This window comes from Castor canadensis, chromosome 8, assembly GCF_047511655.1.
Source record: "Castor canadensis chromosome 8, mCasCan1.hap1v2, whole genome shotgun sequence".
Taxonomy (NCBI): domain Eukaryota; kingdom Metazoa; phylum Chordata; class Mammalia; order Rodentia; family Castoridae; genus Castor; species Castor canadensis.
Window position 1 is genome coordinate 105,325,183 of NC_133393.1, and position 13,879 is coordinate 105,339,061.

At 40.6% G+C, this 13,879-nt stretch overlaps 1 protein-coding gene across 6 annotated transcripts in view; it reads left to right on the plus strand.

The window, feature by feature from the left end:
- The window catches only part of Tbc1d30 (TBC1 domain family member 30), a 92,689-nt gene extending 79,034 nt beyond the window's left edge, over nt 1-13,655 (plus strand). For 4 of the 6 annotated variants that reach the window (XM_074083831.1, XM_074083833.1, XM_074083829.1 and 1 more), the window contains 5 exons: nt 1,664-1,776; nt 3,888-4,027; nt 6,549-6,755; nt 6,903-6,962; nt 10,226-13,655. In XM_074083831.1, the coding sequence (XP_073939932.1) occupies nt 1,664-1,776; nt 3,888-4,027; nt 6,549-6,755; nt 6,903-6,962; nt 10,226-11,013 (1,308 nt within the window). In that variant the 3' untranslated portion in view covers nt 11,014-13,655. The remainder of the gene's footprint in view (nt 1-1,663; nt 1,777-3,887; nt 4,028-6,548; nt 6,756-6,902; nt 6,963-10,225) is intronic. The other 2 variants (XM_074083830.1, XM_020151641.2) reach the window with 1 other exon arrangement.
- Nucleotides 13,656-13,879: the final 224 nt, after the last annotated feature.

Sequence of the window (13,879 nt, forward strand, 5' to 3'; positions counted from 1 at the left end):
GGAACTGTAACCAGCAGTTACTTACTTGGAATCTTGGGCTGGTATATAAAATGTGAGTGGATACCAGGAATTTTGCAGACAGGCAGATGTGCAGGTTATTAGAATCAAAATTGCAATGGATTGTCACAGTGGTGGCACTGAGCTACAAAGTGAAACAGCAGCACACACTCCCTTTAACCCGCCCCACAACATACACTCATCCGACCTCTAAGCCTGTGTAGAAACAGTCCTGCTGAAGTGAAAAATACCATTTTAAAATATTTTCCTAGAAAAATGTCATCAGGATATTTGATTTGCTTACTGGGAGAAATGAAAGTGTATACTTTTGCTGGTGAATTAAAACCTGAAGGATTAAAGAAATATGTATGGAGTAACTAAACTTTAACAAAAATTAAGAGAGCACACAAGATTTCTGTTAGCCAGGTGCTGGTGGCTCACAGCTGGAATCCTAGCTACTCAGGAGGCAGAGATGAGGAGGATTGTGGTTCGAAGCCAGCCCAGGCAAATAGTTTGCGAGACCCTATCTCGGGGAAAAAAAAAAAAAAAAAAAATCACAAGAAGGACTGGTGGAGTGATTCAAGGTGTAGGCCCTGAGTTCAAACACCAGTACTGCAAAAAAAAAAAAAAATTTCTCTTGATGATGGGATGATGTGGTGATGTATAATTTTGAAATTATGAGTGCAGAATTTTCCATATTTTTATTTATAGATTTTTTTGACAGTGTATGCCTTTTACCTTGTCACTTTTTTATTGCTTTATTTTTTTCCTTTAAAAATAACAGCTAACAATTTTCACCTAGAACTCATTCACAGGAATTTGCAAAGGTGATATCTGTGGAGAAAACTTGCTGTTGATCACAAAGATCATCCAGGAGATGTAATTTTATCCAGTAGGCTGACATTAATGTCCATAAAAATTATTAAAACACTGAAAAGGACATTGTCCTTTGAAGGACATTTATGGGTTGTTATACAGGTGACAGGAGCTGTGGGTTTCTGAGCTGACCCATCTATCAAACTACAGAAGGAAACCAGCCTCCCCCTGTTAGTCCACCTGTGTTCACCAGTTGGACTGCCTAGCCACAGCTGGGTTGAGTTGAGGGCTCATTGTTGTATTTATTAATACAGGTTGAGAATCCCTCATCCAAAGTTCTTGGGACCAGAAATGATTCAGAGTTTGGATTTTTTGGGTTTTGGGGAGATTTGCAAACCCACAATAAGAAGTCTTGGGAATGGTACCCGAACATTAATATTTGGGTCATATTATTAATGGGACCCAAATACAATGTTCATTTAGGTTTCATAGCACCTTTTACACATCTTTTACACATAAAATTATTTTACACATTATTTATACCATATTTTTAGTACAACTGTGTGTGTCTGTGACCTAGTTCTTTGAGGTCAGGTATAGAAGTTTTCACTTGTAGCATCATTGTTGGTGCTCAAAATGTTACAGATTTTTGAGCATTTGGGATGTGGCTTTGGGATACTCAATCTGCAGTATTCTTTGTCTTTCTCTAACGTGGATGCTGAAGTGGAATTGCTCCCACTTGCCATGTAAGGAGCCCTTGACCTCATGAAAATGTAATGACTTTTTGGGACTAGTGAGAGTTGTTTCATGCCACAGCTTCAGACTTGGCATTTTTGCTTTTGTTTTTCAGACTGTTTATTCTATGGCCCCATTTCCTTTCCCACAATTGGCAGAGTTGAGGGAGAAGTACACCTACAATATTACACCATTCCCAGCCACGGTTAAACCCACCACAATTTCCGGGTAAGGTTCTTTTTTTTATTATTTGTAATTGTAAATTAGAATTTATTAGGCCTAAAGTTATGTGCAAAGTCTTTTGGTACTTAAAATCTGAAGTCTTTCCTAATGGTTTTGGTTTAAATTCAAGAGATATTTTTAGCAGTATACTTTCCAAACAAGTTTGGAACATAAACTAAAGTAAAATTTAGCAAGTTCACAACTTACTTAAAGATATAAAATATGTAAAATCTCAAAAATTAAAATAATGTGAAACTGGTATACAAATAAACAGATGAGCTAATTTAAAATGCAGTGCTATATACAAAATATTGTATGTGAAATATACCATATCCAATTAATGGTGGAAAGGTAGACCTTTTCTGTAGGTCTAGGGTTTGAACTCAAGCCTTTGCACTTGCTGGGCAGATGCTCTGCCATTTAAGTCACACCTTTATCCCTTTTTGCCCTGGTTATTTTGGAGATAGGGGCCTTGGTTTTTGCTGAGGCTTGGCCGGACCATGATCCTCCTATTTTATGCTTCTTGTCCTTGCTGGGATGATAGGTGCACCACCATGCTCAGCTTTTTTTCTGTTGAGATAGAGTCTTGCAAACTTTCTTGCCTGGCCTAGAACCATAATCCTCCTGATCTCAGCCTTCCTTGCAGCTTGGGATGACAGGTGCACACCACAGTGCCCTACTGTTGGTTGCGATGGGATCTTGTTAGCTTTTTGCCTGGACTGATCTTGAGCTGCAGTCCTCCTTATCTCAGCCTTCCAGGTAGCAAGGATTACAGGCCTGAGCCATGGGCACCCAGTGGAAAAGATAAACTTTTTAGTAATTGGCCCATTGGTAATGGACCAATGATTCTTAAACTGGAAAGAGAGTTAGCATCACACCTCGTACCATATATCAGAATGAATTCCATATGGGTGAACGTGTTAAATGGAAATAATTAGCAGAAAAAAATGTGAGAGAATTCTGCTAGTTCTTTTAAAAATGAAGGAAAATTAAAGTACTTTAAAAAATAATTTTCTGCATGATAAAACCCAAAACAGAATTAAACAAAATCTGTATAAACAGACTCAAAAATATTTATGGAAAAATTAATGCCTACATTAAATAGGGGCTGATGCCTCTAACTCCTAGAAATTAATAAAAATAATTGGCTCCCCAGTTAAAAAAGATGAAGGAATGTGAACATGCAGTTTATGGAAAAGGCGACATCATTAGTACTAAGATAAATGTGGCTTAAAACTAGAAATTGAGATTATGTTTTTTTGCCTGTCAAATTGTCAGAAATTCAAAAGCTTGATAATGTACTCTGTTGATAAGGCTTTGTGGCAGACAATCTAGTATATTTGTCAAAATCACTAATGCATATATCCTTTGTCTCAGCAATTCTATCCTTATGAATTATCCTGCAGATTTCTTTTATACACATACAAAGACAGCATGTATTGTTTATAATAGTATAATGTTGGAAACCATTAGCAGCCTAGTGCTGTATGCATATAATACAGCTATAAAAAAGAATGAGGAAACCTGAGGGTGGGGTGCGGGAGTGGAGCCCCTCTACCCCTCTACTTGCTTAGAATGTAAGAGGCTCTGAGTTCAACCACAGCACCACAAAGAAAATGAATAAATAAATAAAATCATACTTTAACAGTAAATAGCTCTAGAATACAAGGTTCTTCTCTGTGATCTCATTAGCAGTGACTTGCTACTCAAAGTGTTTGAGTCTTGGGCAAAGTAACTTTAAGAAAAACCAGAGAGTTGTAAAATAATGGTCCAAAAGGATAAGGAAGCCCTATGTGAATATGGAAAGGTATCTTATATGACTAAAAGTATGATATAGAAGAATATATATACTATGCTACTATTTATGCACAAAGACAAAAAGAAAATTATGTAGTTATATTTGCTTATCCATACATAGAAAAATTGAAGAATACATAAAAAAAAGGGTAACAAATTTTACCTGTGAGGATTAGGATTAGAACTGGGTAGAAATTGGCAGGGATGGGAGGGACACTTTTTTATAAATCATATAATTTAAACCATGAACCTGTATTAACCACTGTTTTTAAAACACCACTATTTTCTTTGACTTCCTTTTTCTTCTTTTGTTTTCCAAGACGACATAGTAAGGTCAGAGACAGTGATGAAGAGAATGACGCAGACGATGAAGATGCTATTGCCAGTGCAGTGGGGTGTCTTGGACCTTTCAGTGGGCTCCTGGCACCTGAACTGCAGAAGTATCAAAAGCAGATTAAAGGTAAAGAGCTGGCTCTTGATTTAGATTATCTCAATTTGTTGGTTCCCTGCCACAGGGCATTATTATTGTGTCCCTTGCCTGCCTCAGGAATTCCTGGAACTGGTCACTACACTACTCTACTATTAAGTGCTGCACACATAATGCACTTTTCATTTCCTTCACAGTGACTTTTTTCTTTCCAGTAATCTGATTCAACTTTGCATTCAGTTCCTCAGGATAGAGCCTGGCATTTTGTAGCTGCTTAACACTTTCTGTCTTTAATCGAATTCATCCTAGATTGGCTTCTCTTCTGCTAGAGGACTAAACCTTTAAATATAAAACAATATGGTAGCCTTTACTTGAATTTCTTGTGTAACACACAACTCATTATTTCACAAGACATTTGCTAGATTCTTCCCCTTAGCCTAGGATTTCTAGTTGCAAAGAGATAATCTCTACCTACCGGTTCTAATAGTTCTTCCCTCTGGAGCAAAACAGAACAAGTCTACTCTCTCTGCTACCTGACATCTTTCAAATCTTTGAAGATAGCTATCATATCTCCCATAGCCTTCTCTAAGGCCCAAGTTCAGAATTTCTTTAAACATTTCTCATAAGATAAGACTTCCAGAGATCTTTATATTATATTACTTCACCGTAGACGCTCTCTCATTTCATAATGTCCCTCTTAAAATGTGGTGCTCTGTCTTGTTTATTTGCCATGTTTTGTTTATTTTTTGCATGCAATAGACTTCCTGTGGGCAGGGATTATCAAAGTAAGGAACTCTGGAAGCAGTCTGGTTCTCTCACCATGTTTTTTTCTGTCTTTGGTGGCAGCTCTTCCTTCTAGGTGGAAGGCCATCCTTCTTGTTCAGAGAGGATGGAAACAGGCTCAGAGACAGGCACCTCTACATTCTCTTTGCTGCTTGCTAACTTTGTATTACTGTTCTGATGAAATGGCGTTATCTTCTCATTTGTTTGGTTCTTGTTTAGAAGGTGGCAGTAGCAGCTGCTGCTGTTGCTTTTTTGGTTGTGATAGTTTTGGGTTTTTTCTCCAAGCCTTAGCTTGTTTTGAGTTCTAACCTGTTTAATAGCTTCACACTGCTTTGTGTGTATGTCCTTAGTATGTACCCTTCTCTCTCTCTTATTGGTGGTATTGGGGTTTGAACTTAGGTCTGAGCCATGCCCTTAGCCCTTTTTACTTTCCAGTTATTTTTGAGATGGGGTCTCAGAATTTTGCCTGGGTCTTCCTGGACTGAGTTATACATACTTATGTCTCCTGGATAGCTGGAATTACAGGCTTGAGTCGCCATGTTCGGCCTTCTTCTTCTTCTTTTTTTTTTTTTTTGTTAAGGGGAGTTCTTGCTTACTTTTTGCTCAGGCTGACCTTGAACTGAAATCTTCCTAAACTCTGCCTCCCTAGGATTATAGGTGTGAGCCACCAGCTCTTATCTTATCTTTTAAAATAGCTTTTAAAAATCTGAACCCAGAAAGGATACTCTTGACTTCTATAATACTCTCCACCCTGTTTCTTACTGCCTGAATTTCAGCTTTTGGTTTCTAGACATGGATCAATATGCATTTTTAATGCTAAAGTTTTTGAATCTGCACTTCTGCAGTGGGCCTGTGTTCTGTTTTTTTTTTCGCTTTTCTTTCTGTGCAATTATGTGCCTCAGGATGACATCACCACTTTTTCCTAATTCATTTAGTCTTTCCTACTGATTTTGCTGAAATTGGTAGTTCCTTCTTCAGTTTTCTTCTCCTTGGAGAAATGATTTCAGTAACAAATGAAGTAAATGTATGAGACATTTTGCTTTTATCTGAGAGATGCTCTCAGCAGGTGTTAGAATAGTGGAAATCTCTCCAGCTTTCTTTAGCTGGTGTCCAGAACAGTTTTATGTATTGTTGGTTCTCTCCCCTTTGTCCTGTATGGTCTTCCCATAGGAATGGCTCTCTTTCTTGGATGTAATCCAAGACACAAGCTTGTTGTAGATGTCACAGGAGCACAAGCCACATCAGACAACACACAGAACAGATAGTCAGAAAGTGTTTGTTAAATGAACAAAAACTTCATTTCTGGTGGTACAGTAGTCCCAAAGTCTCGATGAATCTATAAAATGTGTTACTGATTTTATCTTGAGAAGTGCACTTTTAATGGCTGTGTAAACTCTACAAACTGTCAATCCCTTATAAATCCTCACACAGTTGTGTGACAATTGCACAATGATTTTAGACATCTGTGTTGCATTTTTCTAAAGGAATTTTAAAAAATGGCATCGATTTTTATCTGGAGGCAGTTGATCAAAGTGAATAAAGTGGTAACAAAATCAATGAGACAACACGGCTCATTTCAGACCCACAATTAGGCAAATAAGAAAATGCAGGGGCAAATCAAAACAAACACTAGACAAATTCTAGGGCATGTTTTTGTGGTTTAGGACATCCTGGCGATTAAGATACCTCCTTGGGTGGTAGGGTAATTAATTTCCATTTGATCCCACTCCCCTCCACTGACCAGCATTTTATGTCTCTTCCTTGAGCGCAGAGCCGAACGAGGAGCAGAGTCTGAGATCAAACAACATTGCAGAACTGAGTCCGGGAGCGATCACTTCCTGTCGCAGTGAATATCATGCTGCATTCAACAGCATGATGATGGAACGAATGACCACAGATATCAACGCCCTGAAGCGGCAGTACTCTCGAATCAAAAAGAAGCAGCAGCAGCAGGTCCACCAGGTGTACATCAGGGCAGGTAATGGGATTCTTTGTTTGAGTCATTTTTGACTCAATCTCAACTTGTGCAATGAAGGACAAATGATCAGAGGATGGTGTCATAGCACAGCACCCATAAGTCAGCTGGCGTGTTGAGCATCTCTCTTTTTTTATTTTATTTTATCAGGCTCTAAAGAAGAAAAAGACCATGGGTTCTGTTTAGGTCCCACGGAACAGGCAATGGATGGTATTAAATGCATCTTTACTATGCGAGTTGTATTAGAATGTTGCAATCCTTGGACTCGAGAAATTTTAGACATTTCATGCATTTGAAAATAGAATTTAGTCGTCTGTGCACTAGTAAATTAAGCTCTTCTCTAGTCATTTACGTAGTAGTATAACAGATGTTGTCATCAGAGAAAAAGGGGAAAAACCCTTAGAAAGCCTGTGCCTCACTAAGGGTTAAGAGTGTACTAAGAAGAATTCTAATGTGGTTGGAGATGCTCTTTTCCAAGGATTGTCAAACTGCTCTTTTAATTCCAAAAATCTCGGTGAACAATTGGCTTTATTGTTTAATGAATGCTGATTTGGGGAGTGGTTTTTCTTGTTCTAAGTGAATATCCTAATGAAAATGATGCCTATCCAGAATTAACCAAGATATAACCTTGACATGTTTTTAAGTGACTGGCGAGCATGTGACTGATCCTGTGCAAAAACTGAATTCCCCTTCTACTCATCAAAGGAATAGGCAACTCTCCAAGGTTCTTACTTTATCCTGAATCATTAGTAAGCAATTACAAAGCAACTTACAATGACAACACTTTAATTTTCAAAACACTAGTACATTCATTTCCTTATTTTGTCCTCAAGTCTATGAGGAAGGCTTGATAGTGGTCTAGGGTTTTACAGTATAGTGAGTGATTGATTAGGCTAGGGCTAGAACCCAAGTGTGATGATTCTTTATGTAATCATTTTTTCAACTGAAAAACATCTTTAAGCGGGGTGATAAATAATTGCCCTTGGGTATTAAATTATCTCAGTGACTTGTACTGTAGTCAGAGATCATAAACCATGGCCTATATAGGCCAAATCCAGCCCATGGCCTGTTTTTGTAAATAAACTTTTTATTAGGACAAAGGCACACACATAAAAAAACCAAGCAAAATAAAAACAAAACAAAAACCAAAGGCACACACATTTGTTTACATGTCATTTAAGGTTGCTTTTACACAACAATGACTAAAGTATTTTCAGTGACTCCTTTGAGGTAAAAATGTGCTAATCTCTTCTTTAGACCATGATTTATGTGGTTCTTCTTAAGGGGAGAGATTGCTGCTCAGAGGCAAAGTTGTAGAGCAATGGTTCTTAAATTTTAGTGTGCATAAAAATCACTTGAGGATCTGCTAGAATGCAAAGCCTGTTTCTGTAGGTTTGGGGTGGGTGGGGCTGAGATTATATATTTCCAGTAAGCTCCTAGATGAAGTTTATGCTTCTGGGTGGAGACCACACTTTGAGTAGCAGGGTTTTAGAGGAGATGGTATAGGATAAGATTAGCCACCCAGGTGAAGTGATAGAACCTGCACTACAGGCAGAAGACCTCAGCTTCTGAGACTTACTGGGATGTAGTGAGGATGGTGGTTGAGGAATCAGCTTCCTAGGTTAGGGAGGACAGGAAGTCAAGGCCTTTTAGACCTGAAAGCTTCTGCTTTTGTGGAGAAATCAGGGGAAAAGTTATTTGTTAGGAGTACTTTGGAGGTTGTTAGGAGTTTAAGGAAAGTAATGAAGATTTTGATAGGTCACTGAGAGCAATGGGAGAGAGAAAAGAGAAGGACCATTTGGTGGCATTTAGGATCCAGAGAAATAGGAAGTCATGCATTCGAATGCCCTGTTTTCAGAAAAGAGAATGTGGATTTTTGGATTCACAGTTGGAGTTTTGCCAGGAATGTGTGACACAGAGGGATATGGATGTCTGGCACACATGGTGGTGGGTCAGATAGCAGTCCATGTGATCAGCACAGGGTAGAGCTATAAGTGAGCTGAAGACTTATGAGAACATCAAGGGATCAAGGTTCCAGAAGTCCTTATGTTTGTACTAGATATAGTTAGACTGAAGGCCTGAGAGCTAGAAGTGTCAAAGAGAGGAATATTAGAGTTAAATTTTCATATATGGTAGAGTTGGGTGATAAGGTCTAGGATGGAAATGGGAAGGTTGAGGAACTATGAGGACAGGCAGTGTAAGGGTCAATTACAGAGACAGTAAAATAACAGAGGGAGGTAATAGGACATGGGAAGGAGACAGTGATCAAACTTTTCAGTACAGACTGAGATGTGGCCTGAGACAGATTGTATGAGTAGAGAAGGTAGAAGAAGGCTAGCTAGATACTTGGATGTCAGGGAAAAAGGGTATTCACACAGAGATGGAGGGACCTTCTTCCTACTGCTTCTGGTTGTTGCTGTCATCTCTGGGGCCCAGCATGTGTAAATGCTGTATCAGAAATAGGGGTCTAGTCAACCCCAGTACCATCAACATTACCCTCCTGGCAAACAAAGCCCATCCTGATTTCCAGTTGACAGTTGGCTTCAAAGGCAATTGAGGACACAGGATTGGTTTTTTGTATTTAGGATCAGGCACTAGCCATCATGGTTTCCACTGATCTCAAAACTTATCTCAGTCTGCTATCTCTCATTTTGTAATATGCAGTGTATTGTTTTCCTACCTTTCAGAAGCTGACATGTGATAATCCATGTGGTCAGATTGTTTGTCATATTATCTTTAAAATGTTTTAAAGATTTTCTGAGATACCAGACCTCTGAGGTTGCTACTTAGAGATAAAATCTCTCTTCAAAAAGTACTATGGAATCTCATTAGTAAAGAGGGGTTAGGAGAGTCCCTGTTTCTTTTTGTATATTGTGTCAATCAGACCTTTCGTTACAGGAACAAAAAGCTGAGAGACACAGTTTAAAGGAGGAAGGATTTACTTTAGCTTATGGTTTCGTTTCAGTCCATAGCTGGCTCCATTGCCATGGCCCTGAGGTAGTGAGGCAGAACATCATGGTACAGGAAAGCAGTTGATGTCATGGCAGCCAGGGGACAGAGAAAGAAGAAGAGGCTGGGGATAAGGTACACCCGTCAAACGCATGCCCCCGTAATCCACAGTTTCCACTGTCTCCAAATGGTCCATTAAATTATTAATCCATCAATGGATGAATCCATTGATCAGGTCAGATGCCTCATGGTGCAGCCATCAAGTATTTGATCCACTAGCTGGGGGTCAAGCCTGGGGAACACTTCATATCCAAACCATAACAACCCCCCAGCCTGTAGTTTCTGTCTCTTTGAAAAGGAGGGTCTTACTACCCCAGGTGCTGGGGTTTAATTCAGTTTCTGCTGTCCTCAGTCACATGCTCTGCCAGTACCTGGGACAGGATATGGGGACCTCCAGGTGATTGTTGTTCAGATGACTGTGTTTCTCTGGTATGTTTCACACAACTTTTCAACATTTCTTTCAGACAAAGGGCCAGTGACCAGCATTCTCCCATCTCAGGTAAACAATTCTCCAGTTATAAACCACCTTCTTTTAGGGAAGAAGATGAAAATGACAAACAGAGCAGCCAAGAATGCAATCATTCATATCCCTGGCCATACAGGAGGCAAAATATCTCCTGTCCCCTACGAAGACCTTAAAACAAAGCTCAACTCTCCATGGCGGACTCACATCCGAGTCCACAAAAAGAATATGCCGAGGACCAAGAGTCATCTGGGCTGTGGGGACACCATAGGGTTGATAGAAGAGCAGAACGAGGGCTGCAAGACTAACAGCGTTGGGGTAGCAGAGGTGTTTTCCTCCGGTTGTACAGCAACAACTCACAGAAAAGATAGCCGCTCTGAAGGCAGCACCGTGAGGACAATTGAAGGACAGTCTCCAGAGCCAGTGTTTGAGGATGCTGACGTCGATGTGGCTGCGGTTCAGGTGAAGTTAGAAGCCTTGGAACTGAGCCAACGGGATGCCACTGCTGAAACTGAGCCCAGTGTACCCCTGCCCTGCCAACAGCATGTCCCAGAGCCACCTGAAGCTCCCAGAGAAAACAGTGTCACCAGCAAACCTCCCCAAGGCAGCCACTCGAAAACTCCCATCTTTAGCCCTTTCCCCAGCGTCAAGCCACTGCGGAAATCAGCTACTGCCAGGAATTTGGGGTTATACGGTCCCACAGAAAGAACCCCAACTGTGCACTTCCCTCAGATGAGCAGGAGCTTCAGCAAATCCAGCCGTGGGAACAGTGGCACCAAGAAACGATGATGTCTCCCAGCAACTTTGTGTCTGGACTCACCTTGACATGGTGGCATAAGGGTTCCACCTGTAACCTTCCACTTTTATTTGTCCAATGAAGACTAGAGAGGTTCAGAGATGAGCAACAGCAGCCCAGTACAACAGAAATTGGCAGTTTTATCAAAGGCGCTAGAGTAGGGCTGTGTTCCCGTGCACTCAATAACTGATAAAGTGGATTCTTGTGACAAAATAAATCTTGTGGTTTTCATGTGTGAAGTTTCACAGTTTTAATCCATTTAAAAAGGACTGCATCTAGACTGTTAAGCCCTCTTCTGTCCTTCTGCTCTGAGGGCCTTTTCAGGATCCCTGTGACAACACCCCAAACCTGCCAATTCTCTGGGTGTTCCTAATCCTCGAGCATGCCCACACCAGCTTGCTAGAACTGAAACTATAAAAAGCAAGTAAGTTTTTTAGTTGCAAAAGACTTCCTGATTTTCTTCTTCTTGCTCTATCGGAAAGGATTGTTTGTGTCTGTGAATTTTCCCTCAGTACTTGTCTCCAGATTGTTTTTTATTCTTATGCAAATGTGTAGAAGAAAAAAATCAAGATAACCTTTCTTTAACTTTCTATTTCTACCTGTGAAATAAAAAAAACCTTTAATCTGTTGAAATTTAGGTTGAGAACCAAATTGAAGTTCATATGCAGAGAACCCAAATGGGATGTACATTGAACAATTACTCTGAACCATTTGCTGACACCACTAAGATTTCCCCAGTTTCATTTTCTTCCCTTGAGAGCATTGATCCTCGGGGGTATGGAAGACTCCACAGGGTCTGCATGAAGCCTGTCATGCTCCACATTTACCTACCAGCTCTCCACGGCAGACACACTGGCCTCTGCTCAGAAGCCAGAACACAGCACCTGCAAATCTGTTACTTGAATTTTGTGCTTTTTTGCTTGGAGTACTTTGTTACTTGAACACTGCCTTTCTCTGGAGAAGGCCCCGGTAACTTTCTAGTTCTCACTCACCCACTCCACTCCTGCCCTGGTCCCAGCAGGTCAGAGATAGCACCTCTTGTCTCTACTATGCATTTGGGAACTCTGAGCCACACAGAGGTGAAGTAGCATATCAGTTATCCAAGGTAAACACTCCCTGTATTCCATGTGACTTAGCTGTGTTTCCTCCAGTGCAATAGGTGGGTTATTGCTGTTGCAGCACAAATTCATCAACTATAGAGCTTTGTACAAACCAAGATTGGGAAGCCATTCACCATACCACCTCCTGACTCAAAGGACCTTTTTCCAGATGGTGCAGAGTCCTGTTATGATGTTTCACAAAACAAGCTCTGTCCTTATCCTGAAATTCTAGTTCATTTTCAAAAAGCTTCATGCACGTGTCCTTTGACTGGAGAAAGGGCTCACTGCTCAGTCCCCACCATCACTGGAATAGATTTTCATCTTCATTTTTGGATCTTGGTAGTGCTTGCAGGAATATTGATGATGCGGTCAATATTAATTTGAGCTACTTAGTCGGCTAATTCTGAAGCCAAAGTCGTAGTTTTAGAGAGGGCTTTTACTATGAGAGGCATTCATTTTTATAATAAAATAGAACCTGGTTGTGTGGGCTTCTTACAAGAAGGACATATGCAGTGAGAAAAGCCATTTTTACCCCCAAAGGAACCGAAGATGGAAAGTGTGACTAAGTCCTTGCAGTTTTGGCCTTGAGTTCTGTGCCATGTGAAGTTAGCATCTTAACAAGCAGCCACACCCACGGCTTGTTTTCTTGGGAAGGGGGTGGGTGGAGAGTTGGGCTTACTTTGCATTCCACCCCCAGGAGACAGGCCCACCAGGGTTTCTGAAGTTAAGCAAATGACAAGATTTTCTTCCATCTGCTAAACTTTAAATATAAGAATGACTCCACCTCATTATCTTTTCTTCCCCTCATCCCAAATGAGCCTAATAGTCATGTTTCCCCAGAGGGATGCCTGACTTGAGTAGGGAATTGTTCTTTTGGAGTTGCTCACCAGCTCCCCCGGGTGGGGGGCTTGGCTCTGGGAGCTACATTTCCCAGCTGTCAGTGTGGGCAGCACAGGTTGTGCACTGTCTCTTCTCACCCCCTTCTTGAGCAGATGGGTGAGATGGCCCATGATGTCGGGTAAGTCCTGGTTCAAATAACCAAAATGCTAATAGTCCTTTAAGGTAAAAAAGACCTTGTCAGAATCTTAAAAATGCCACGGATTCCTGCTAAGCACTGCCAATAACACGTGCATGCATTGTACTAAGTAATCACAATGTGAGTCTATTTATCCTTGCCTACTTTAGAAAATAAAATCTGCAGTAGCCTCTCCCACACAGCATGTACAAAGGCCAGTAATGGACTTGCTATCTTCCTCATGTATTGGACACTGTATGCAAACACCAGAAGTACTTAACAAGTGGCAGTTTATTTCTAGGTATGTCTGTACTCTCAGCACTTTTTCTGGGAGTCAACTCTGCACCTCAGTCCTCTTTAAAAAGCCTCCAGATGATTTAAACCAAGTTTGTAATGTCTACCTATGGGCTGTTACTGTTTGGAACATTGTATTCCTTTTCTTTCTTTCTTTTTTTTGTCTCTTGTTCTGAAGAATTGTACTGATTACAAAGATATATGCATAAAGATTCTCATTGTTGTAGCAGTTGTGTTATTTTTTGAATACATGCATGCGACACTGCTGTGACATTCCCTTCTTTCCTCTCCCCTTCCCCCATCCACACTTGGTCTCATGAACCAGGGAAACAGCCCAGTAAGCTCCATTTCTCCATTTCCCCCAGTCTGATCACTAGGTTGCAGGCACACTGTGACCTGCCCAGAATGGGCAGAATAGCAGGAGAGAGAGAGAGAGAGAGAGAGAGAGAG